This window comes from Bactrocera latifrons, unplaced genomic scaffold, assembly GCF_001853355.1.
Source record: "Bactrocera latifrons isolate USDA-ARS-PBARC rearing strain unplaced genomic scaffold, ASM185335v1 scaffold_94, whole genome shotgun sequence".
NCBI lineage: Eukaryota > Metazoa > Arthropoda > Insecta > Diptera > Tephritidae > Bactrocera > Bactrocera latifrons.
The window spans coordinates 1,007,518-1,035,373 of NW_017537645.1; the positions used below are offsets into that span (position 1 = coordinate 1,007,518).

The 27,856-nt window shown below is 37.0% G+C and overlaps 1 protein-coding gene across 1 annotated transcript in view; it reads left to right on the forward strand.

Annotated features, from left to right (window-relative positions):
• The window catches only part of LOC108977689 (protein timeless homolog), a gene marked incomplete at its 3' end in the record, with an annotated part of 164,825 nt that overhangs the window by 123,963 nt on the left and 13,006 nt on the right, over positions 1 to 27,856 (forward strand). Inside the window, 2 exon segments of the mRNA XM_018947513.1 lie at positions 6,821 to 6,954; positions 10,143 to 10,223. Coding sequence (XP_018803058.1) covers positions 6,821 to 6,954; positions 10,143 to 10,223 — 215 coding nt within the window.

Genomic DNA, 27,856 nt, shown 5'->3' on the forward strand with positions numbered 1-27,856 from the left:
CGCATGCATACCCACACACTTAAGTTTGCACYAGCACTTAAACACAAATACGCGCTTATTTATACACATTTGTATGTACATTAATTTATCACCGGCGCAATGACTCGCAATAATGGCCGCCACCATCGCCGCCATCGCCACTGCGGCGCTTGCAGCCGTTGTCGCGGTTCTGCCGCGCTGATTGATTGCCACACTGCGTCGCCGATGCGCGGATTTAAAAACTATCGTCTGTATTTTCTCATGCCGCGCCGCCACCTCCAAGCACCGCTAGCCYTCGCTTGCATGCATATTTGTCTGATTGCGCGGGCATCTGCCGCCAGGCGCGCTTCGCTGCTGGYCCAATCAGCAGAGACATTTCATTTCATTTTGCCGCTTTTCTTCGGTCATTTCGCTGCATTTCACTCCATTTATATATAAATATAAATATATATACATATGTACATAGATATGTCAGCAATATCGCGTCTGTATGCCCGCGGTCCTCGCACACGCTCACCCAGCATGACTTCCGGTGCGCCTTCACTGCGCCGCGACGTATTAACTTTGGTCTGCACTTCGTTTGCCTCTTGTCGCCTCTCGGCTGGTCGTTATTTATTTTATTGATAAATTTAAATATTAACTGTAATAATAGTTGTCCATTTAGTGCAGCGGTGCCGGCGCACACAAACATGTACGCACACACATACYTGGCTGTGTTGRCGGGWTACTAGGGGGCTAAGGGTTATTGCKCGGAATTGGTTGCAGTATGCTGAAATTTATAGTTTTTTCCGTTGAAAAATGCATCGCCGCTTGACCGGCGCTTCCGTGCTTCACTCACTCTCCGTCAATGTTTTCTCTGTCAGCRAAAGGTGCTAAAATTTTAAATAATAAAAAAATACACTTTGTAATTTTAAGCTTTTATATACAAGATGCGTTCCAAAGTAAAGAGAACTTYTTGAGTCYRGCGCCCCCTGGTGGCGCCATCTGTATGTCGACTGGTGCATTAACTTCTGCTATCTTTATCGATTGACCAGGGAGAATTGCATAACATTTCATTGATTGGAAGTGAAGTTATTGCGTTTGAAGTGTCAGTATGTTTGCGTTATCGGTGCGAAAATGAGCTTCGAACAAAGAGCCAACATTCAATTTTGTTTTAAAATTTGTAAAACTTTTATCGAAACGTTTTCATTGATGAAACAAGTTTATGGCGATGATTGCCTATACCATAGCAGAGTGCACGAGTGGTTTCAACGTTTTCAAAGTGATCGTGAGGATATAAATGACGATCAACATGTTAGCCAATCAAAATCCGTGACCACTGGAAATTCCATAGAAACTGTGCGCGAATTCATAAAAAATCAACATCTCAAACATCGATTTATCGCATTTTGACCGAACATTTGGGCTTACGAAAGGTGTGTTCACGGTTCGTTCTGCACAAATTGACTGACGACCAAAAATTGCTCAGAATCTAGCATCCGAAGGACGATTATTTGACCAACAATCACATTTTAACCACTTACCACTCTCCGTATTCACATGATATGGCACCGTGTGGCTTCTTCCTTTTAGAAAAAATGCATTTGCTCATGAAAAGAAARCGTTATGCAGACGTAGAGACCATTCAAAAGGCTTGCACCGGCATAYTGGCGGCCATACCGGCCACCAAGCTAAAACACTCGTTCGAAATGCTTTTGGACCGTGCAAAAAGCTGTATTGAAGCAGAAGGAGACTATTTTGAATAAAATAAATTGATTTTGCCGTATACATATATATTCATATATATATATACTAAAATGGATGGATGCATATTTTGAAATGTAAACTATAAAAAAGAAAATGTATATTTTTTTGCTGATTGTCGGAATATAAGTACATATTATTTATCCTATCAAACTTGTTAAATAACAGCATAAGAGTACACTGCTCATATCGAACACAGATTCTTTTGGTCGTTTCAAAAATTTAAAATCAAATGGCATTTTTGAAGTTACCATAGAAGCTTAACAATGTTCAATTATTCATAAAAATGTATACCAAAAATAATGCTCAGGCTGCTCGTAAATACTCACTAAAATCTTATATCTCGCATCGAAATTTACTGTCCACGTTGGCTGCTTTTTGTATTTCAGTTTTTGACAACCCCAGCATTGCAATTGGGCAACTCACAACTTCATCGTAAATTTTGTAATTTTTGATGTTCTGCATACTAAGAACGTTTTGACATACAAACGCTACTCGTGTTGCTTACAGTAAAATGGAATATACATCTTGGCCATAAAAAATACAATCGAGCCGCGAACATATTCTACTCATTATTTTTTTTAACTTTCGAGATGGATTATCTCAGCAACAGTCCATCGATAAAGTTAATTAATTTTTTGGTGCTGAAGCTCCTTCAAGGGCCAGTGATTATCGATTGTATGGTGAATTTAATCGAGGTCGCAGATTACTCCAAGAGGCATTTGGTGAAGGTCGCCGATGCTGTGCACAAAGTAATATTGCCGGATCGTCATGTGACCTATCGTGAGATAAWGAAGACGATAAGCATTGGTGGGAGCAGCATACATTCAATATTGCATAGACGTTTAACTTCTTACTCAATCAGAACTGGCCGAGCAAAAGCCAGAAGTCTTGGTTATAAGTGGAAGAAAGGTCGTTAAAGACGTAATGAGATCGGTTATATTATTACGGCTCCAACATGGATCCCGGCACTAGGCATTAAAGCATACGCCAGACAAGTCCCGAACAATATCAAGTGACGCTACTGAAGTAATAGCCAGTATGATGCCCATTGACATCCAGGGTGAGGAATACGAGCCGGTATATAAGTTATCAGAGCCGYCTATAGCAGACAAAAGAGAAGASRGTATCAAAAGCTTTRCTACATGGCAGCAGCGATGGCAAGCCTCACTCAAAGGATCCAGAGATGACAAGGGGATCTTAATATACACTTAACCCAAATATTATGTAGACATGCGTGCTTTAGAAGCTACCTGTACAGACTCCACCACAACATTAGTCTAAATTGTTCAACATGTTCAGAATGTTTTGAAGACGCCATAAAATCCATGAATTRTTTTTCTACAATTAGAGCCACTTTCGGCGAAACGTTCTCGCGAAAGCGCCTCAATATGGCCAAATAGAACTCCTTATTGACCGTCGGTCCCTCCGAAAYAAATTCGTGATGTACAAAACTACTAATATCGAAAATACAAGGAGTTTTTTTTTCTTCATTCCTTGCTTGCATGTCAATTTCTTAAACGCATGTGTCATCGGCAGTTATAATCCTTTCCATGAATGCGGCTTCGGAATACGCATAATAAAGCATGTCCAAAGAGACCTGTTTAAGGTATTCTTTATAAAAAAAAAAAATTCAGCTTTATCGGAACGAGTGTGACCGCGTTTCATACCAAAAAAACCTACCAAAATCCCTCGAACGGACTAGCGAGAGATATCGAGCACTATTGCCTTCCCTTTTCAAGTAGCTATCCTTCACTTTCTTAATAATTTCATCAGTTGAATAGGTCGAAGGTCGTACATACATGCTTTCAATGGTCTATCGGCTTCGTACCACTTCTATGCTTGAATTTTTGAAATCACCGTAAGCCTTTTCCCATGTTCGCAACGATTCCACACACAAAATTTTCTTAGAAATACATAATTTGAGACAAGTTCTTTGTCCGATCTTTTTATCCATTGTAAAAATCACAACGCACTACTGAGATTTACCGACTTAAGCAACTGCTTTAAACAAACTGGTTGATAGATCGCGTTCATATTTGGCATAACATACCTCTGTGATAATTCACAAGTAGTTATAACCGGTTATAAGCGACATATTTAATGCAGTAAAGAATAAAAACATAAACTAACTGTTTAAAAACATACTTTTATATTCAAAAATTGAAATCAACTTATATAATAGTAATTTTAAGCCATACAAGCAGCAGCGGATGCCAACAAAACGAAGTAAATAACAACAAACAATTCTACCAGGTTATTTGCAAATAAAAAATATGTAAATAAATTACTGTGAAATGATGCAGCGCGCAATTAAATTGAGCGTTTAATGTATTTAAGCGTTTACATAGACACATGCACACCATTTGGGGCCAATACCACCCCCAAGCTACAAGAATCATCAAATGAGATTCATTGGCCGCTGCACTTCCGTCGCCACTTCCTTCTTTCCTCGTTGGATTTTTTATTTTATTGCACAACAATGTTTTTTTTTTATTATTTTTAAATACTGATTTTAAAATTGCCAAAGTAAATTGAATGGCAAAATTAAGCTGAAATTAATAAGTGAGATCGCATTGTTGCCAGCTTTGTTGCAACATTTTCAATGCAACGCGTGTGTATGTGTGTATATGTGGCTTTGTATTGTGTATATGTGCTTTCGTATTAGTATTTTCATATGTAATAATGTGTGCTAGCCGCCTTTGTCAGTTAGTTAGCGCTTTGCTGTGAAATAATCAGCTCTGCTGCAGGCCTCGCCAAACAAATAAAAATGCTCGAATTCAAGTAAGTCGGTAAAATGCTAAAAAAAAGTGCCACAAACGGAAGCAATATGTGCAGTTGAACAAGCGGAAATTTGTATAAAATAAAAATGAAATGTTTTCGCAAAAATTTCCCAATTAAATATGCAAAACATTGTAGACAGTGGCGAACACGCTATGGGGGAAATTTCAATTTAACTTTTATGCCGGAAAATTAGGGCAACGCAGTTATGTAAAGAGAAATGCACAATGCAAATAGACTACATAACATATTCTATTTAATATGCAAATTACGGAAATAATATTACAAATWACAGTTATAGCGAATATGCACATTATGCTCAGTTCTCGGTAGAAATAAGAGCCGCCGACTTTGTTACAAATTAGCTATTAATGCCCCAAGCTTATTCCTGAAAAGTGTTTAATTTTTATCATTTTAAAAGGCTTCGACACTAGTCTGTAAATATAGATTAGTTAGCAAAGATTCAGAAGTTGATAAACTATAAAATATCAGACAGAATAGATGTTAAAATAAGTTTGTGCTCATTGCCAAGTATGATGCTCGTACTTCTCCAAAGGTATATTGAAATGAGAGAAATACATATATATATATATAGAGTTTGTCGAGAAAGTAATAGGATTGAGTCGATTTAAAAAAATGTACGGAACCAATCGTTACAATTCTTTAAAAGCTTTCAAAATAAGCTACTGCTGCGTCGATGCAGCGCTGCCAGCGCGATTTYCAAGCATTGAAGGTGTCGCAAAAGGCATTTCCGGAATGGCCTTACTGCTTACATCTCCTCTGTCGTTTCAGGCAAGGAAACAAAAAAAAAGTTCGTGGGGCCACATCTGGGCTGTAGGGCGGCTGCGGTAGCAATGGCATGCAGGCCTTGGTTAGGGAACTGTTCACAAAAAGGTGGTATGAACCGGGGCGTTGTTGTTGTGCAACTTCCAATCGGATGCGATGACTTGTCGGACCCGATTGACCCTTCGTTTGAGTTTCTTGAGGAATTCCACATAAAACTTGGCGTTGACTGTTTGTCCACTAAGAACAAATTCTTTGTGGACGAAGTCTTTGATGTCAAAAAAGACAATGAGCATCGTTTTCACTTTGAATTTGCTCATTCTTCCTTTTTGGGTCGAGGAGACCTCGGCGTGTGCCACATAGAAGATTGCCTCTTTGTCTCGGGATCATACTCATAGATCCCAAACTCGTCACCTGTGATTACGTTATTCAAACGTCTCTCAAGCATTTTCTACTTGCACCACTTAACGAAACACGTCACGCGAAAATGTTTGTCCTGACTCTCCAGGTGCTCGCAGACAACTGACCAGCCGCTCGTTCGTTAGCCCAGTATCGAATCCAGTCGGTGCGCGCACGCTCCGCAGTACAGTCACGGCGTAAGAAAATCAGTACTATTACTATCCGCACAAATCCTGAGCTTCAGCTTAATTCTTAACACCTTCACTCAATGTTTTTATTTATTTTTAGCTGCCATAAAATCTGACTGGTCAAAATCGAGTCTATGTTTGAAAAATTTTTATGTTTTGTGTATACTCATTATAACTGAAGTGTAAGCGAGTTGTATCTAATTATGTCAAAAAATGGTATTTTATGGCAGCCGTAGTAAAAAAATGCCATTTGACAAAAAATTTGAAAAAATATCAAAATGAATATACGCAACAAACATTTGCATAGCGATTGCTTGAATAGAGGATTAAAATTAATACTAATTTATCATTAAATATGCATATAAAAATTTATGTTTTAGTTAATCCGCTTTCGGCTTATTAAGTACCAATTCATATTATAATATTTAGGTAATAAATTTATAGCACTTCCGCTGCTTTCCTAGGTAAACAATAACAAATATTTCTTTTTTTTTGTTAGTTTCTGAATTTTGAATATTGAATTATAAAATTWAGTTTGTAAAAATCATATTTAAGCGTATGACGCAATTTAATACATACTTTGTTAATACTAAAGGAGGATTAGTTAATTAAAAGTTGGTTATCTGAACACATCGCTTAAACCCGCGAATACGTAAGATATTGTATTAGATTTTAAACCGATTTCTTTACCCCAGCCAAATATTGATATATTTATACTGCATGCATGTTCTAAAAAGAGACCTACTAGGTTCAAAAGAAACACAATTTCTTGAAAAAAAAAAKKGTTTTAAATATTTATKWACTTGTGGAACGCGTTTATCTGTTGGTTACAACTCACTATGTATCACCTAAAACGAATCGAGATAGATATAGGGTTACGTATATATAAATGATCAGGATGACAAGACGAGTTGAAGTTCGTGTGTTTTTTTTTTTTATCATTTCAGGAGGAGCTCTCCAATAAGTGGGCTGAAATAGCCGGCGAGATAGGYGAAACACTCACCAATGAACTCCAGTTGCCCGAAGAGGATCAACCGCTGCCATTCGATGCGACATCTGAGAAAAGCATCGACGATCARAAGTAAGTTATGAATATTTTTCTTTTTAATATTCCCATTATCAGAAATGTCAATTTAATGATTTAGGTCCGTTAAATTKCGCTAGATAAAGGTCCACCAAAGCAAAATATTTGGAAGTTCGTAAACATGTGCAATAAGTGCARAGTCATTTCTTTATTTTACGTATTCATAATCCATTCTTTTCGAATAAGAAAGTCTGGTTTGGGGGCTAAAATGCTTTAGTCTACTTCGAGAAAGCCAAATTATTACTTAAAAATAAAATAKACCAGGTTATACGAACTAAAAAGAGACGTACTAGGTTCAAAAGAAACACAATATCTTGAAAAAAAAAAATGCTTTTATATATTTATGAACTTATGGAACGCGTTTATTTATTGGTTACAACTCACTATGTATCACCTAAAGCTAATCGAAATAGATATAGGGTTACGTATATATAAATGATCAGGATGACAAGACGAGTTGAAGTTTGTGTGACTATATGTCTGCCTGTCTGTGGGTCAATCCATGCAAGCTGTAACTTGAGTAAAAATTGAGATATTAGCTTGTCAAAAAAGTTTTTTTCCTGCGGTCATGCTATATTGGGCGAAAGAAACCGGCATAGTRGCAGCYGTAACATCGGTGAAGAGCTGGGCATGAGTCATCAACAAAAATTTTATGAACAATTGAAAATTMAATAAAAATACCGCAAGACTTTTTTGACAACCTGATATCTTAATGGCACAAATATTCCTTGGCAAAATATTATGRCCGAGTTCGTAGATGGGYTTAATCGGACCATRCCCGAAATCGTATAAAAGTCCGAATTAAGATATAGAAATCTAATTTAGCACAGAGGATAGCAGTTGCAAGGGGCCCCGTGTGTGCTAAAAACTTTGAAAAAATCCAACCAAAACTGTTTACGCCCATAGGTGGCGAAAATGTGGACCCCAGTATCTAAGGTGGGCCTTTGGGCGAAAATATCTGTCAATGTTTGAGATATACAGTTGAAATTCAGATAGCATCTTTTTGTTGTAACAGTATCTACTTGTATCAAAAATGAGTTAAATCGAGTCAATACTTCCCTGAGCCCCGTATACCTAATATGTATAAAGATTTTCGAACTTCCTGCTGAGTTTATACCACATATATCGGCCAGTATGTATGTGAGTCATCTCTATGAAAATGTAAGAGCGTGTTTTATTCATAACAGTGTATCTTTGTACTTAAAATAGATATGATTTGGGCGAAAACTTGCCCAACCCTCAGCCCCTATAACTTATTTAAGGACTATCGAGCATCCGACTAACTTTACGCCATATAATTGGTGATTGTATGTGAGGTACTTTGTGAAACCCAGCGATCATTTTGTTAGTATGTGGTATTTTTACGAATTAATTTAAAGTTTTGCCAGTACCTAAAGGAACTTCCCAGTCTTTGACCTTTGCAAGCTACTAGAGTATAAAATGTACGYGTACAACCGAATTTAGCGCGTCCTTACTTGTTTTCTATTTCAATTTAATATTACTATTTTATCTATTTCAACTGTTCAAACCTTTCATTGTACTCTCTAGCATGTCAACTGGCTGAAGAAACCTGAATAAAACGCTTTTTGCATTCCATTAGCTTGCAAACATTTTTTCCAGTGAAATTTTCAAGTTTTCCTCAGAATTTAAACACACAATTTTTATCTGACTTGACTGCTCAACATTGCTAAAGTTGAAAAGCCAAATAGCTTCGGCATCTCTGAGTTTAAATATCAAGTGGAATGCCACCCACACTTCATTGCATTGCTTTTGCTTCACTCTTCTTCGAAACCTTACATTAGGGTTGGCAAAAGACAACTGCTGCAACAATGTTTGCGATGCAAGTATCGAAATATCATGCCATGAAGACKGCATGACACCTTCACAGTCTGCAGCAGCTGGGCTGGTATCATGCCATCCCGTCCCGRGGACTTGGAAGGTTTCAACGAACTGATCGTCCAGGTAAAGTGCGGTTCAACTAAAAAGTTGAGAAATGCTGCGCTAGCATCTTGCAACACTCAAAGAGATATCCCTGCAGAGGACGTTTTGCTCGGGAAGTGAGCATCAAGRAGCATCCGAAGTGTATCTTCACTTMCGGTTAATGTGTAAGAAATCTAAAACTCTTCTGTAGTTGTAAAATCCCAGACTTGTACCGCTGAGCATGTTGTTTTATCCTTGTCCAATCGAAACAACAGATATTCSCGATAATATTTCTTATTTATTTTCGAATTATTCTTAAGAACCAGCCTGTACATTATAGATATACCGATCTTGGAACTAGTTGTACTGACTGAATTTTGCTTAGATTTAAGCCTTTATTTATTTGAAAAATCGAACCCTAAAAGGAGTAGTTACGATATCAGCGCCACCTGGCGAGCTAGCTAACCAAACCTGTAGAACAATGAGCTTAAATTATTTGTTTAATAACTATTTTTCTCAACTATTTGAGACGACAGCAACAGAAGTATCAATGACGACCACTGCTTTGTGTCCTAAAAAATAATGCTTAAAATTGCTTTTTGCTAACAAGTTTTTAATACTCTTCTTTTCTAAATCTTGGTACGTACACATATTGAACTATATTAATTACTTCCAAAAATTCATAGGGTCATTTAGTATTCAGATGCAAATTAGCATTAGCTTATCTATTATATGATGGACCACACGTTGCTATCTTTCGTTGCACAAAATTGGAAAATTGAAAAGCTCTTTTAATTTCATTTGTATTGCTTGGCCAACGCCACGGCCAACAAACCACCTGGCTCTGTCGATACCAGCAAATGCGGTAGAAGCTTTTTATAGTATGTAAACACTACTAGATACATACATATATATGTATATATGCATACATATATTGTATATGGTAACATGTATATGAATACATAAAAGCAATACAAAAACCAAAAGTATACAAACTCCAAAGCCACGACCGGCTTTTATATCCCTTATGTCAGCTGTAATCCTTTTAACATCTACGAAAATCTCCATGCGCTGTTGTTGTTGTTTCCATAGTACGAGTTTTTCCATGTTCTTTGTTTTGTGTACCGTTTTGGTGCGCTTTTATTTTGCTGATTTTGCATTCTCGTATATTTTAAATTAATTTTGTGTTTCCTTTCATGTTTTCAATCTTTTTTATATCTAAATTGGTGTGCGATTCTCTATCTACTCTTTTCGTAWTTTTACAGGGAAGACTGTATGCTGCGTTTGCATCGGTTTTTGCGCGATCAGCTATTTGAAAAGGCCGTTTCCCTACTGCGAGCAGCCAGGTAAGTGCCTAAATGTTGATGTTCAAATTAAGAAAATTGTATTTGAAAACACTCTTGTATTTTATTATTACTTAAATAATTTTTTTTTTATTTGTGAATGAAGTATATCGAAATATTTGGTAAAATCACTTAGGAATCGAACATTTTTAGCAAAGTCTTTTTAATTTCTGTAGGAAGATTTTAAAATTATTTCTAAAGGATCCGCTGAACTAGCATTTTCGGTATGGATTTTCTTTGTGACAAAAAAGCACCCGGAAACTATAAATAAAACACAAAATATTTAGTCATCAATATTTATTTTGTCGCATTAAAAGTATCATCACCAGATGTAATACACTTATGCGAAACATTTTTCCAGTCCTCGAAACACTCTTCATAAGCAATTTTTGGGATGGCTTTCAGCTCCTTCAGCGAATTTTGTTTTATTTCTTYGATTGACTGAAAACGAGTTCCACGGAGCGGTAATTTCAGTTTAAGGAAAAAGAAAGAAAAAATCGGTGTTGATCGATTGTATTCAGTGTGCRTTGGCTTTAAATTCGGTCAGAATCGTGATTTAATGCGATGGTGCATTATTAAAAACTATGGATTGTACTTCTACAATTTCGTCCGTTTTCGAAACTTGTTCTCACGCAAACGCCTCACTTCATCTCCTTAGTGACCATCTGTCCCTCCGGAACAAATTCATGATGCATCAAACCACGAATATCGAGAAAAMAAAAAGAACAATGAGCATCACCTCGTGCTTTGGGTGGCTTTGGTGTAGTTTTTTTTTTGGTTTAATTAAAAATTTTTTTTTTTAATTTTTTTCCCCTCCATTCGGATAATTGTTGACATGTTTGCATGTCAAACTCATAAACGCATATCTCGACGGCAGTTATAATTCTCTCCATGAATGTGGGATCGGAATTCGCCCGATCAAATATGTCCATTTTTGTGTTTTGAAAAGAATTCAGCATTATCGGGACGAGTCTCATACCCAAAATATGCACAAAATTATTCGAACAGACTCGCGGAAGATTTCGACTTCACTTTTCATCTCACTAGCATTTGCCCGACGATTTTCAAGCACCATAGCCTTCACTTTTTAAATATTTTCGTCAGYTGAATAAGTTGAAGGTTTTCCAGAACGAGGCATGTTATCAACGATCTCTCGACCGTCTCTGATGGCTTTATACCACTCGTTGGCTCGCGATTCCTCTTCACGCAATTTGGTTAGAAATACMAGGCTTGAGACAAATTCTTTGTTCGATATTTTTATCCATCGTTAAAATCAGTTAAGCTATCTGAGCTGATCCAAGATCGATGGATCTTACTTGGACATATTCATCATTAGAGTTACCCAGAAACTCTTGAATGTGGATTACCATTCTCCATATATCAACTAAGTGTTTGGATCTTTCTAACCTTCGTTAAGGTGATTAACATTCTCAAATCGATATATTCGCCCAAGTTGTGTTTACCATTAAATCTCAGTCTGGCAAAAGCCAGGTAATAGAGGTGGAAGTGACGTCTTTCTCCATACAGCTTCGTCTGATAAAATATTTAGCCGCACAGATTTCGAACTCATTGGACAGTGTCAATGTCAGAACACCTACAATTTCGGTGAGATTRACTTTGCTAAGAGCGAGTAGCTCACAGGACCTGCTACGGTTCACTCTGCTCTAGAAGGACCTCGCAGTCGCACAAGTTTTGGTTGCSAACYWGCGCTTGGCGAGGTCACTGAAGGTCCGACTCGAACCAATTGGAAGAAATTAGAGTAAGCCTGCCCATCTTAGAAAGATWAATGGTTTTGCAGCTTCCGGCGATTCTGCTGTGAATGGACACCCGTACTTGTCTAATATGGAAGAGACTTGAAGCTACTGCTAACGAAGTCGTGCACTTCTTGTCTAGTATTGTTATTGCAGCCAGCGAGATCAAGGYCAATATAGCAGCTCGGGTTTGGAGTGAATCCACACCTCTCTGAAAGAACACTTTATAGCATTCCATCTGCTAMAAYCTTSWTGACAGCCACATCCACTTGAAAGACGGTACAGTGTACTGGTTGCTTGAAACTAGAGTTGATGGAGAGCTCGCGACAGAATATTCTTTCTTTGATTCGGCAAACCGAAAGAGTTAGCACCTTCGTGTCTATAATTGCAGTAATCCGTTTGTAGCAGTATGTTGTTTGATTGCGTCCGCCTGCTCCTTCTACGCCTTAATTGATTGCTTTAGATCTTATTTCGGATATATTTTCACTGGACTCGAACTTCGTTGCTTACTTGCTCAGAGACTCTCTACCGAGTTTTCTTGATTCAATKTATAATATACATAAGATTGCGTTATTGTGACCTCATAAGCTATATCCGTATCCTTAGGCCGTTATATCGGATCAATCCTTCTGAAGGCCGAAATGTGAGCCGCAGAGCGCGTTAGCTGCTCTAGTTTCACTCTCTTTTCAATAAGGGATTACTTGCCTGGCAGCCTATCAGTCGCTTCGGCCACTTCTGTTAAAAAGAACAATCACTCAAAGAAGGGATCTCCTTTATACYTCCGCAGACATTTACTGCGCATTAAATGCTAATTATTTTTTACTTTAAGAAAGGAACAAAAAASTGCTCTACGACTTTCCCGTACCAAGCGTGAGTGCCAGCTCCATCCGCCACTGTATTTTAAGTTTTCCATTCACTTTAAGTGCAACGCGTCGCCAATAAATCCATGCTTAAAACGTTCCGTCTACTTTTTTACCTCCATTTTGCACATTCTTTCTTCACCTTGCTACTAAATTTACACAAAGGCATTTGGCGTAATAAATTAACTTGCTTCGTGAAGAAATTCCTTGCAGCAGCTTTTGTGCAAATTTTCCTCCAGTCCTCTTGGTGTCTTCATATACAGTGCACCAAGCCGAGCCGCCACACAGCCACTCTACCCTTCATTGTGTGCTTGTGCCGCACCTCACACCCAATCTTACAGGTATTACCGTTAGTCCTGCGAAATACCTTTTTATTGGCCGTTCTTTGAGCGCAGTCCGCAACCATAAAATATGCTTACCGCATTCGGTGGCAAGGCAACCGAGCGACCAGCTGGTTGTTGGTAGTTGTTTAAATGCAGCGTTGGCGTCCAGGTTGAGTACTCCGAGATGTAGATGCTGTTATCTGGAGGTAGTTGCATGGTTGTGCTGCGCCCCAATGATTTGTCGGCGTGACCAAGGCGGCGCTGAGGCTTTGGTATATTAAATATTCGCTTGGTATGAGTATTTATTGGTAAATATTATTACGGAATTTCGAGTTTTAATGCATAAAGTTGAGTGTGCACAAAAATGTATTTCGAAATTTAGTAGATTATTAAATGTTGCCATTGTGATGACGCATAATCCCTTTTGGTTGGCGGTAATTTAAATTGCAGCCAGTGTTGCCACCACAATAAATTTGTTTTGCTAAGGTTACACATTTTATTAATATAGGTAAACACGCTCCCAGAATTGTGTGATTAATATATGCTCAAGTGAGGTTATATTTTAAAATAAATCTTGTGATACCAATTGCCTTCTTCGAATAATTACTCACTGTTTATCTATCTTCAGAGGCAAAAAACAGTGGATTTTGGATAAACGACGAACTGAAGCAGGACAAAAAACTTCAGAGAATGCACGAGGAGGTTATATAAGGTTAGGTCTTGTTAAACTGCTAGGCCAATAAGACAAGCCAGTTTTGGTCCTTTGCGATACCAGACGAAATTCAGTTCTTAGGTCTGTCCAAAAGAATTAGTGATCCTTTAGGATCCCTGCAATTGACGCCAATTTTAAGATATTCTGTAGCCCACTATCGGTAGCTCCTCCAGTGTTATATACTGTGGGGACCCCAAACGCTTACTGCATAGTTTTGCCAATGCGAAACAAGTGCACAAGAGATGTTGACACTCTTCTCGATCAATCGACGAAAAAAATACTCTACTTTCCAACCCTGAGAATATTCGATGCAGGGGAAGAGGAAAACCTCTACTCCGTTGAAAAGAGCAGGTAAAGAAGGAGCTGGCTGCCCTTGGTATATCGATTTGGTGTCAAATGGCGAAAAGAAGAGGCGACTGGCGTCTACTCCAAAAAAGAAGCAGCAGAAGAATATGTGTTGGAATGAGATCGAAACCACTGTAGTCTTGGCTTAAATTCACGACGCCAAAAGGGTATCCCCGTGTCCATTTAAATCATAATCCACTTCCATAACAGATAATAYTTAGATGGGTCCAGTTCATAACAAGTTCCCTCTGTTCTTAAGAAGAAAATATTTCTACGCCATTACTCCAAACGGCAACACTGGCAGCACTCACCATTTTGGCACTGGAAACCATATTTGGAAAGTTTTCCCTCCTTGCTGGCTCCGTGTCATGTCCCACATACATAAATTATAAGTGCATAATGTGCAGAAGGCTTAATAATATGCTCTCAGTGGTGCAATTTTCGCAATTTAATTTCCGAATTTTCTATTAAAAATTTTATGGCAGAATGTTTCGGCATTAAGCGTCGCTTTAAACTTATTTGGCTAATTCTGTGGATGAAAAACTGTGGTAAAATTTTTTTTAAAAAGCATCAAATTGACCTTGTTTCGCACATTCAACAGCCAGTTCGTCGAAAAAATATTAAATTCATTAAATACGCTCACTCACTTGAATTGATTGATTTTATGCGCGTTTTTTCGAACCAATTTTTTTTTTTTGTTTTTGGCGCCAAATATGTTATGCATTGTAACTCTTTTGSTTTCCAATTAAGCCTATTCCCACGTTATCTAAGCTAACGGTATTGTATTATSCTCGTTATGTTCCCGCGTTCGGCGAAATTGGCGAAATAATTGATTAAATTCTATTTTTGCGCGTTGGAAACATTTTCATTGCAAATTTATGAATATTTTATTTTTAATGTTTTCAATTTCTATTTCCATACTTATTTTCCACACTGTTGAATTTCAGCAATATTAATTTTCAAACGAATTTGCATTTCGATAAAGTGCGGCATTGAAGGTGTTGGATTTAAAGTTTTTCATTTCCGACCTGGTTTTRACCTCTTGTTTGTTTGTTCTAAATGAAATACTAATTGAAAACATTATTTTGCTATTTTTCACCTAAAATTCTGCTTTTGTTCCAAGCTTCATTTGCAGAACTAGAATAGTACARCTTTATAATTATTTTAAGAACTCGTCATGGCAGTTCATTGAAATGGCGAGTGTTTGTTATTTGATGTTGTGGAAGATTGCAATATAGAAAGTCAGAATGTTTTGAGACCAAACATTAATTTTTAACTCAATATTCTAAAATATGTAGAAATAGACTTTAGAACAAATTCACCAATTTCGGAATTTTTTGGAGGAAACTATTTTCCGTATTTTATCTGTATTAGGAAATCTCCACCGGCTTTTTTCTAAGAGGCGTTTTAAATGTCAATGTTTTAGAAACTAAAAAATACGAATTATGAACAAAGAAACTCGAATAAAAGCGGCAAAACATCTCGCGATTTATTTTGATTCATTTCGAAATTTCTTCTTTAAAAAAAAAAAAAACAGAAATCAAATGTATATTTGAGTTCAATGTTCGACGAATCGCTACAACATTTCGACTAGTAACTGACTAATGACACGCGTGATGTTTTGCTCCAAGGCATGAATCGAATTTTTTACATATTTAGAAGGTGTGTTCCAAAGTAAAAAGGACTTTAAAAAAATTGGAACAAATGGTGTTTTCGGATAAATCAATTTATTTTATTCCAAATAGTCTCCTTCTGCTTCAATACAGCTTTTTACACGATCCAAAAGCATGTCGAACGAGTGTTTTAGCTCGTTGGCCGGTATGGCCGCCAGTATGCCGGTGCAAGCCTTTTGAATGGCCTCTACGACTGCATAACGTTTTACTTTCATGGGAAAATGCATTTTTTCTAAAGGGAAGAAGTCGCATGGTGTCATATCAGGTGAATACGGAGAGTGGTTAGTGGTTAAAATGTGATTTTTGGTCAATAAAATAAATCGGACCATGACTTTTCAATGTCCCAGTACAGAATATGTGTGAGGTCCACAATGCCTATAGTTGAGTTTTTGGCGAAAATATCACTCAATCTGTGAGATATATTAATTACAGCTAGAAAGGATATAATATGTCGTGTCGTTAGGAATAGAAAGCATCGGTTCCATAGCTCGCCTGGCCTCTATAAACCTTATATAGAGATCGATCAATGACTCAGATATCTTAGTGAAGTTTAGAGATCATCTTTTCCTTGTACTGGTATATCTTAAATAACACCAAAAATGAATAAAATCGCGAAAATACTTTCACTAGCCAAAATTCAACCGATGTARTGAGTKCCGATTTTCYAGTTCCTTACYTAAAACCGCTTATGTTATCTTATATATCGTCACCTAAAATGCAAAATAACTGGTTTATATTATTAAGTTAAGAGGCGAAGGAAATCCGATACGCGAACAAAACTTGAGTTTTGGTTATAAAATGGTTATATATTGGTTATATCTGACAGCGGAGCTGAAAATTTTATGCTACATACATATGTACATGTTTGACCATGCATATGTAAAAAAATATCAGGAAAAATTTCTGCTTAATGTCCCCTCTGTTCCGAGCCTAATCATATTGATTTTCGTACACCATGTCGTATGAGTAACTGTAAGATAGAAAATGATAAGATGCATAGTAATAAGTAGATAAGATCTGAAAACTCACATTTCATCCATTTGATCGTGTGTGGTTTGATTATTTTTTGGATATAACGAATTATTTGTAACCTAAACTTTATGGAAGTGAAAGTTTTATAAAAAAAAAACATATGTTATGAAAAACATAAGCCTATTATGAAAAGAGCATTATCTGCAGAGTTTCTCATCGCTCTATTTGCAAGTATTTGAATGTTTCTTTTTGCTTATATAAACATATATATCTACAAAGTAATCTGTGGTTATCAAATATTTAKTATAAGTTGTAATCYCATAATTTTCCTGCCAGCACTCACMAATAACATAAACACAAGACTTTTTTTTCCCTTTTTACTGCCAACTATGTCCCTTCACATGCCATTATATTTAATGTTTAGAAGTTTCCATATTTGCTTTAGCTCTGCTGCTCTTCTGTACTCTTCTCTCCACTTCTCTTCTTTCTCCGTGCTTCTCTACTTTTCTCTTCTCTACTCCTTTCGCGTCATCTCTCCACTCTTCATTCCATTACATTGCATTTGCTGTGAAAATACGGCTTATGAAAATTTATATTCTTGTTAAAAAGCAAAAGTTATGCTAATGGCATTACTACTTGCCATTTCACATAGGAAACCGTTATTTCTACTCCCACTCCGTAAATCCACTACTAATACACCCACGAAAGTACCTGTTACTCCTTCCACTTAATAGCTACGCTTGCTTGTCTCGGCTATTGTATAAGTAGCGTCCCGTTGTAGGTGCTCATTTTGTTGTTGTATGCTTATTTGCATTTTGCTTGCTTGCAACTTGGTTTTTGTTGTTTGCGCTGCAGTGCGAGTTATAATTTTAATTTACATACTTTTAAGTTTTCATATAAAACTAAGTACTWTAGCAACAAAGAAGAATGCAATAAAAATAKTATAACAACAATAAAAAAGTGCCATCACATTTATTTAGCCGGTGCTCATGTCGTCACGAGGSAAGTGTATTCATCACATTTATGTGAGTGTTGGAAAGTTTATTTTGTGCGAGGTGCATGTGTAGCGGAGTCTGTTTTTATTACATTTGTAAAAGTTTAGTAAATATATTGTGTAGTGCAAAAACGAAACCTCGCTTTGTTGTGTTTATGTTGGACTTTTTTAATGTTGCAAAGGGTTGTTGCAAGTAAAGTACTTTTGAGTGTATATAGTAAAGTACTTTTCTTTGATTACTATTATTATTATTTTACTATCATTTTGAGACGCGCAGCGCTTAATAGCTGTCTATCTCAGAAACCACAAATAGGCTGTTGTCACTGAAGTCAGATTGAAACTCTCGAAGCTTGGCTTTGTCGACATTAAAAYCTTTTGTCATTTCTTATACAGTGAAATAGCTTTACGTGCGACACCGCTACTGTTTAAGGGTTCTTTAAAAGTTCCAAGAAGATCCGACGGTTTCGAGCCAAATTTTGTTTAGCGATGAGGCACAAAGAAGYGGATTATTACAAACAACAACCTTAAAGAGATTCAAGAGCCGCAATTTCACCCATGAAAAGACGACGGTTTGGTGTAATTTGTGGCTCATTAGAATCTTTGGTCCATATTCCTCCAAAAATGATGTCGGTGAGAACGTAACCGTCAATGGCGACCGTCATCGCGCCATGATAACCAACAATTTGTTGCTTGAAATTGAAGCTCGYGATCTCAGCGACATTCGGTTTCAACAAGATTGCACAATTTCCCATACATCGCATCAATTAGTTGATTTATTGTGAGAACACTTCGGTGAACAGATAATTTTACGTTTTAAACCGGTCGATTGACCACCAAAATCATGTGAAATCACGGACATATGCGGACAATCGCGCTTCGATTCAGATCTTGGAACAAAACATCACCCTTGTCATTCAGTTACCAGTCAAAACAACAAAAAAACAAAAAAAAAGTAAAAGACGCAAAAAGAAAGAGAGAAAAAAGGAATAAACCGAGCAAGTGATAGAGATAGAAATAAAGGATGTCAGTGATAGAGAGAGAATGGAAACGAGTTTGAGCTATACAAATCCAGAAAAAGAGATAAAAGAAAGAGAAAGAAAGTAAATAAGAAAGAGAAAGAAAGTAAATAAGAAAGAAAAAAGCAAGGAGAATATACATAATTGGAAGAGAAAGTTACATTTGGAAAAATATTAACAGCAGTAGATAAAAATGTAGGGAAACATGTGTCTCAAGTTCCCCTAATTAAGTAGTCTTCTTCTTTTGCACTTTCTGAAAGCGCTTTACTTGCCATGYCACACTGTACCTAAGCATAGTGATGAGTTCACAACACTGCCAAAGGATTATATTAAGACAAACTTTGAAGCTCTTAAGTAATTGGCTATATCACTGCCGATGAGGAGTGGCGCACAAATATCACGAAGTAGCCAGTCGGCTTAATAAAAAACTCACTTGAAGTTGTCGACTCACTGTTTTATGACAACACTTACTTTTTGCCAGTTTAGTCTGCCTGTCACTTGCTTTGCCAATTTGTTTACCAGCTCTAACGGATTTCTCCCTCTCCCGCTCTCATTTTATCACCCTGCCAGCGCAGAGCTCACACCATTTTTATGCGCTTTCTGTGTTTTGTTACTCCTTCTTCGCCTTGGCTTTGGCAATGACACCGGAGTGTCGTCTGTGGAATTTCACTTAATGCAAAGCTTAAGTGTGACTTTCACGACCTTTCATTGCCACGTTTTTTGCGCTCGTCGTGCTCGTGTTTGTTATAAAAGCGAAAACACATAACAAACAGCTAGCCATAAGTGAAGCGAACAACATACTCGCATACGAGTGCAGAACCATTCGTGTGCATACGTTATTATTATTGATGTTGTGACCAGAGTTGCTGCGTTGCAAAAGTCTAACTCTACCGTTTTACTGCTGTCACACAAAAGTTTTATGTTGCAAACAAAGTACCRTGAAAATGGTGAATTTAACAAAAGAAAAAGAGTCATGAAACACACACTTGTGAGGGGAAAAAATACGGTACAAAACAAAAAAGGAAAGCGTCAGTTATAAAAGTTTTAAATTTAAGTTCCACGGTGTTTTGGATCTGKCCTTTTTGACTGAAAATCTTTAGAACTGTGCGCTGTTTACTTTATATCGCGATCTCAGGCCATAATAGCAAGCACACGAGAATATTGTCAGCTTCCTTATCTGCTCTTAGGTTTGGAGGGTTTAAAAGACTGATGCTGTTATAAGGGAGCTCATTTGAATTGCTGTGAACGTCGATCCGTTGTGTTACCTAAAACTTTAGTATATATTTAAAACACTAAARCCTTCAATATTTGCTCTAAAGCTTTAATTCAAGCTTAAAAGCCTAAAATTTCTTTACCCGGCAAGATAGTGCCCATCTTAGGACGGCGACCCATCTTAAACGTGCATGCAAAGCTGGTTAAGGACTGCCTAACATCGTTATCCATAGTTTCAACTTTATTATAAGACTAGTGTGTTATCAATAGAATGGGAGTGCGTCTGTGCTCCACTCTCCTTGTGTATTCTACTGCCGGCTGCAAAATTATGAAAGAAGACAAAGTAGAGACTCTTCAACACGTCCTTCTTGATTGTCTCGCGTTTTCGAGATCTCGCTTTGCCGAGTTATGAGGTCGAATACAAAATTTCTCTTTTTTACGGCTTTGCAAAGGAATGCACATATTATTCTCGATACGATTCTTGGATCATACTTGATTTAATCTAACATAACCTAACCTTAGATAGACATTTTATAATTTAGAAAAATAATACCATACTAGAAGTGTTCTAAGTGTATCAGATATTTTAACAAAAATTGTTTCGACATTTTGAATAAAAAGTACAGCTCCGTTAAAATTATTGTCTCAGAAAAATTATTATAACATAATATCTCATAAAAGCGAGATGATTACTTGGTTTGCCTAGGCTTGAAACATTTTATAAGAGGCCCAAAATGTTACTTAATTGTTCAATGAATATTTCCGTATTGTGATTCGAGGGTGTTTTCAGATCAAAATTATTCTCTTTTGTCCAAAAGAATCATTCACTGGACTTCTTCTAGTGGTTAGGAAATTTCACACCTCATAAAAATTAGTGGATCATCATCGTTCTTATAAGTGGTTTGAGGACTGGTTTGAACAATTCGACTAGTAACTGTCGAATAACACGCGTACTGCTTTGTTCCACGGCATGCATTGAAGTCGGATTGTCCGCATAGACTTTGGACTTTACATATCACCACAGGAAAAAGTCTAACGGTGTGATATCACACGATCTTGGTGGCCGATTGACCGATCCAAAATCTGAAACTATCTGCTCACCTAACTGTTTTCTCAATACATCCAGTGATTGATGAGATGTGATAGCACGAGCTTCAATTTCAGGCGTCAAATAGTCTGTTATCATGGTGCGATAAAGGTCGCGATTGACGGTTATGTTCTCAGGCAATATTTTTGAAGAAATATGAACCGATGATTCCATCGTCCCGAAAGCCACACCAATCCGTTGTTTTTCTGRAAATGTAGCTCTTGAATCTCTACAGGTTGCTCTTCGTYCCAAAAGAGAAAGTTTTGCTTATTTGCATACCCATTGATGATGTCAAACAATACTGAACAATTATAAGATGACAGCTTGACACGACTCACGCGTGATCTGTCAAAAAGAGGCTATTGAAAAAAGTAGCTCATCTTGTAAAACCCGTTATATTAGGTATTATAAAAATATTATATGTAATTAGATATTATTACTTCTAAACCAGCGAACTAAAAGTGTTGACGTAAAAATTCCATAACTCCTTTCACGTTTGCTCTAGTATGTACCCGATTTCTCGCAGGGTACTTTTGTTTTAAATTAAAATAATGCAAAACTGCTGTCTTGTGGTCGTCTGCCGTTCATGTGCACTGAGACATGTTCGCTGTCATACAAGAGGTACTCTCATTTCTTCACGTATGCACAGTCCACGCCGCTGCATGTGCGCTTTTGCAAGTGTCACAACTTAATTTGTGGACAATGGCGTCTAGACATTTTAAACGCGCAAAAATGCCACAACAACAAACAATAGTTAAAGAACTAAATGATAACTAACGGTAAGCAGACAAACATTTCAACCGAAATCYTTCCGTTTCTTACTCATTTTGAGGTTATTTGCTGACTTCCTTGCCCTGATGCCTGTGCTCTGTTATTCCGTGGGGCACATGTGCATGTTCGGACTTGTTTACTGCATTTCTMCATTTATTATATTTTCTTTTTTTCCCTTTTGTTTTATTTATCTCTTGTTTATTTTTGCTTCATGTTTTTCTTTGAATTTCACAATTTGTGGCAGACTTCCGGCGGTTTTCTGTTATGTGCAGGTGCTTTAAAATGACTTCGGKGGCTTGAGTTGTCCTGCTGCACTTCCGGTTGCTATGTTATGTCCATTAGAAATGAACAAACTGTATTTTGTTGGCAAGCGCATTTGGAACTAAGAGACTGGGAGAAGAGTGAGTGGAAAATGTGTGGAATCACCACAGACATAAATACTTACAGTTTGCAGGACACCGTTTAGGTCCATAAAATTTGATCATAAATTCGATTAAATTTTCATATTAAAAGTTAGTTAAATTACTTCAAAAAATATCTTCGATATTTCACTTCATTACCTAGAATTTCTTGGCTGTCACTTTTGCATGAAATGACCAATGAAAGACGTCAAACACACAGCATAACATTGGAGTGTTCGGCGTGATTTCGACAAATGCCAATGGCTTTTTATTTCTCTGCCGATAATTGTGCACATAATTTTCCGCTTAAAGTACTTTTGAACTTTTAAAAATATTTCCAGAGAAATAAATAAAAATCTCATTTAGCGGTAATTGCAGTTAGAGTTGGCAAATAAGTCCATTGTTGGACTCTACAGCCAAACATTTTCAGCATACAAAAGTTTGGTCATAAATTACGCTCGCAGGTAGTGTGAAATTAAGSCAAATATTTATGTACATACGCGTACTTATATATACAATTCTCTGATATAATTGCGAAAAAATATACGATTTTAAATACTAGATATTACTTAAATTATTCTCTTCAAATAKTGAGCCCTTATAATGATCCAAACCACGAGCTTTCGCTCCTCAAAAGAGCTGGTGATTCGCAACCGTCAATAGAAATTTAACCAGCTGTCTCTCGTAGCATAGGCCTTTTTCTTCCCGGCGTATTTAAGTTAAAAATAAATAAAAAAAAGAAACGTTCGCAAAAGTGAAATCACATATCTCGAAACCGACCGATTTCAACCAAATGTGTTTCTAACATCCTATGTTATAGAGCGAAATTRCACTGCAACTACGCCTACTTTCCATGTAGCAAAATTAATTATTATTGATTATTTCTTTTGCAGTGCACACATCAAGATATATAATTGAGATTCAAGGATAATTCTTCTCTGATAATGGTATGTTTGTGTTTCAGAAATGTGTTGAATCGAGTCAATACTTCTCTTAACTCCTATATACCCAATATAAAGGTTTTTGAACTTCCATAYGACTTCATACTGCATACAATGTGTCAGATTTATTTTTGAAATTCAGAGAGAATCCCTTCCTGATAGTAGTATATCTGTGTGCTAAAAATGGCCTGAATGAGGTTAATATTTTCCTTAGCTTTTTAAAATGGATGACGATGGATGGTTCGGTGACTTTTCTCCATAGATAATAATTATTTTTATTGAATTTGTTTCAATTTTCAATTGTTCACAAAAAAACAAAAACTCAAGCCCAGCTCTTGACCGTTGCTACGGCTACTACAATGCCGGTCTCTTTCGACCAATTCAGCGATTTTATCGCAATTTTCGATGACAGGCCTTCCGGAGCGTGGCGCATCTTCGACCACCTCTACACCAGAACGAAAACGTTGAAATCATCGTTGTGCGGTGGAAATGGAAACTGGATCGGGTCCATAAACTGCACAAATTTTATTGGCGGCTTGAGATCCATTTTTGCCTTTATCGTGGTAGTATTGTAAAATATGCCGTATTTTCTCTTTTATTTCCTAAAAGAAACGACAATCAATCAAACACGTGTTAGCTCGTGAAATGAGCTTTCCAAAAAGGTATAGCATGACCCGATGCGAGGAATAAAACTAGAACTACGCGCTCTCAGCGCCATTTAGCGAAAATACCGCAGGACTATTTTTGACAACCTAATATAGTAGGTAGCCGTAGCATCGGTCAAGAGCTGGGCATGAGTTTTATTTTTTTTTTTTATGAACAATTGAAAATTCAATAAAAATACCGCAAAAATACCGCAAGACTTTTTGGACAACCGTATGAGGTACCCTAATGATTCACAGGGAACAACATATATCCATCGTTGTTTGTTTTATATATACTTGGGATTACTAATGTTGTTTCGTGATTGAATGCAATAAATAATAGTATGTTGAAAAGGACCTTCTGGATTTATTTTGAAGCTCATACGTTTAGCACCACAACAGCTGGAACTGTTTCATAAGTTCATATCTTTGTTAATACTTGAATAAAAAGAAGGCACGGTAACCTGCTTTGTGGATAACTTTAAAATGTCAGGACGGCCATCGACATCAACTGATTAACAGCACGTCAATAAGCTAACGGAATTGGTGGTTGGGAATCCACTATGTTACTGGCATCTCTGGAAAATCGGAAGTATCAGTTGAAAGATCATTTCGGTCTGAGAAAAGTGAAAGCACRATTGATTCCAAAGCGCCGCGTTAAAGTCTGTGACACAATGCTTTTCGTGTAGCAGGATGCTATGAAACTGGCGATGGATTGGATCTATGCTTACGATCCGGAAACAGATTATCAATCGTCCCAATATCGTTATAAATGTGAGCCGAAGCCAAAAACCACGTGAAAGCTGGCCCAAAATCAAGATTATGTTGACATTCTGATCCGATTATCGAGGTTCGGTGCACTCCGAATTCCTTACGGTCCGCCAAACTGTCAATCAGAAATATTATTTGAGTGTTTTAGGTTTATGGGCCGCTAACTGTGGTTTTTGCACCACAGTAATGCTTCGTCGGATGATGCATTGATTCTTCATGAGTTTTTCTGCAAATCAAAAATGTTAAAAATTAAAAACAAAACACATTCAGCTATAGATAAGTCAATTGGAAGATAGTGAGCTTTACAAAATGAGCTCGAATGTAAGATACTGACATGCGATGAAATAATTATATTTTTAATAGTTTTTTTTTTAATTTAAGCTCATTTACACTATAATTTAAATTAATATTTTATTTTATTTTTCGAGAAAGTCCGAAAAAAATTTATGAAAATATTGCGGTAAGGTTTGCGTGGCCACGATTGTAATAAATGGTCTGGCATAAGAAAAAAATTTTTTTTTTACGAAATTGTACTGGAATTATTTCATTAATTTATACTTCGATATTTTTTCCACTTTCAGCTGKCACTTTAACCTTCAATATTGAAAAATATGCTTTTCACATACATATATATGTATATGTATTATATATGTACATAAATATACAATTATTGCCGACAGCAGACTGCTTATTAGCACATACATATCTACGTATACACAACCGTAAAGTTTTAATTCCGATAATCCAGCCAGAACACCTGTAACAGCGCTTGCGGGTGGTCTACTTGTTTTTGTTGTTTTTTGTTTTGTTTTTAATTCGCACCACAGACTTACCATTTTTATATTTTGCCAATTTCATACTTATTCAGCATTATTTTCCTTTTCACTTGCCACCTCATTTGCCATTTTCGCCTGCCATTCACTTTGCATAACGGACCGTCGTCTGCCTTGCCATTGTAATTAAAATGCGCGACACATTGGACCGCTCCAGGCAATGGCACGCACATATGCACACCTGCCGTGCGTGCGTGTGTGTGCAGAGAATTATTGTCGCAATGCTATTSSTTATGCAAATAAGCGTATGTTTTCGCTGCCGCCAGCGCACACACACCAACAAACAGACTCATAAGGACGCTTACTGAATTGTGATCTTCGCCGTTGATGCGTTGCGCCAGCTCAGATTATGCGCGTCCGACGAGAATATCAACGTCATTTCTGGTATTTTTCATTCACTTGGGACACGCCGTAAAATAACAGTACAATTCGCGCGCTTATGCGGTGCTGAGTGGCGCAGCAGGGAAGCGTGAATCAGTTGCATATGTTGAAAGTTGGCGTTTAACCTGCGGCGCTGCGGAAGCTTCATGCATATCTCCCTCTCAGTGTGTATATGTGTGTATGTGTGATCGTATTTATGTAAATAATAATGTATTGTCTCAGTGGCTTTCATTGCCATGCTTTCGTGCACCGTCAGCGTGTCAGCGTTTGTCTTGCGTTGTCCTTGAAGCCTGCCACGTCCATCACGCTGTAACAACTACTCTTGTTCGTCGCTTTGCCTTGCTTAYTTCCTTTGCGCTACACTTTCGCCAACGTCGCCGGGCAGGACGTCACCTGACGTCAGCTCGCCGTCGCCCCTTTGGGTTTCGTGCGCCGTTTCATGTTGTTCATCAGGTGGAAAATTTTAATGATGTTGTAATTAAATGACTTGGAAATGTATTTATATACGCATACAGACGCGCACATATACACATACACACACACATATTGTATGTATCAAATATATACKCGCATTTATATTTATGCATTTTCGCATTAAATTTGTATGCCACGGTTAACACGGTTGGTCAGGGGTCAAGCGCGTAGGATGTAGTCTCGAGCTTTGCCGTCGTTTCCGTTATTTCTTCTGGCGTTTCGTCGCATTCACCGTTGTCCAACTGTCAATTGAATTTCGGTGCCATTCAGCTTGCATTATTTTTATTGTTGCTTTTTATTTTCATTTCATTTTTTTTTTTTTTTTGGCCTTTCAACCGAAGCAAACAAACGAAATGACAACATATTTGTTTCGTTTATGGCATCCTTGCTTCGCATTCTTCTGATATTTCACTTTTTATTTATTTTTCGTTTCTTTGTTTTATTGCATTCGCAGAATTAAACTTTAATTAAACTTAAATAATAAACGCATCGCTAATATTATTTCCATTCTCAGTTCGCTCCTCCATTCAATTGTCATAAAAGCTCTCTTTTGTGTGCTTCGTGCGCTCACCGCTTTTGTTATCATTTCTCATATTTATAGTTTTCATGTTGTACTTAAGTTTTCCGCTCATTTTTTACTCCTTGGAAATAATGTCGATTGTAAATTTTCTTTTTTCTTTTTTTGATTTTTATCTTTAAGTTCTGTATGCAATTTATTTCAGCGAGTAGTCTCATTAATATTTTTGTTACTCAGTCGATAAATGCTAGAAAGTTCATTATTTAACTTTTGTATGAGAGTAGGCTGTTAAGTTGCCGATGAGCTATATGTCTTTAAACATATTATGGAACTTATTCGCCCAGTTTGTCAAGAGATTCCGTAGCTTGACTATTATTTTATTGTGTCAATATTCTGAACAAGCGTTGGAAAGCTACTGTCCTTCTATTTTTGGTGAACATCCGCTAGCTGAGTGAACATGCAAAAAGTGAAGAAACGGATTTAACAGTAGGGATTGGAAGACAAAGCGCATTCTCAGCGGAAAAACCAGATGGTTAAGCTTTTGCTTAATTCAAATTTTTGGCAAATTCAGGTAGAGTTATATATCTTTTCCTATGAAAGTATACTTAGAGTTTTCCAACACGCGTCATATGATTTCTTAAAAAAAAAAAAAACATTGTTAAGAAATTTAAATGATCTGCACGTTCAGTATTGACTTCTAAAGCTTGAGGAGAGTACAGTTTATCACTAACATCAATGACTTCAAATAACCCCACAAGAAGTAGTCAAAATGGCGTTAAATCACAACTTCTTGGAGACCATTCAATGTCACTAATTCTTGAAATAATCAAATCTGCAACATTTTCGCGCAATAATTCGGTTGTTGCAAGTGCTGTGTGGCACGTAGCTCCATCTTGTTGGAACCGCATGCTGTCATCTACGTTCCAACTGCGACCATAAAAAGTTATTTATCAATGAT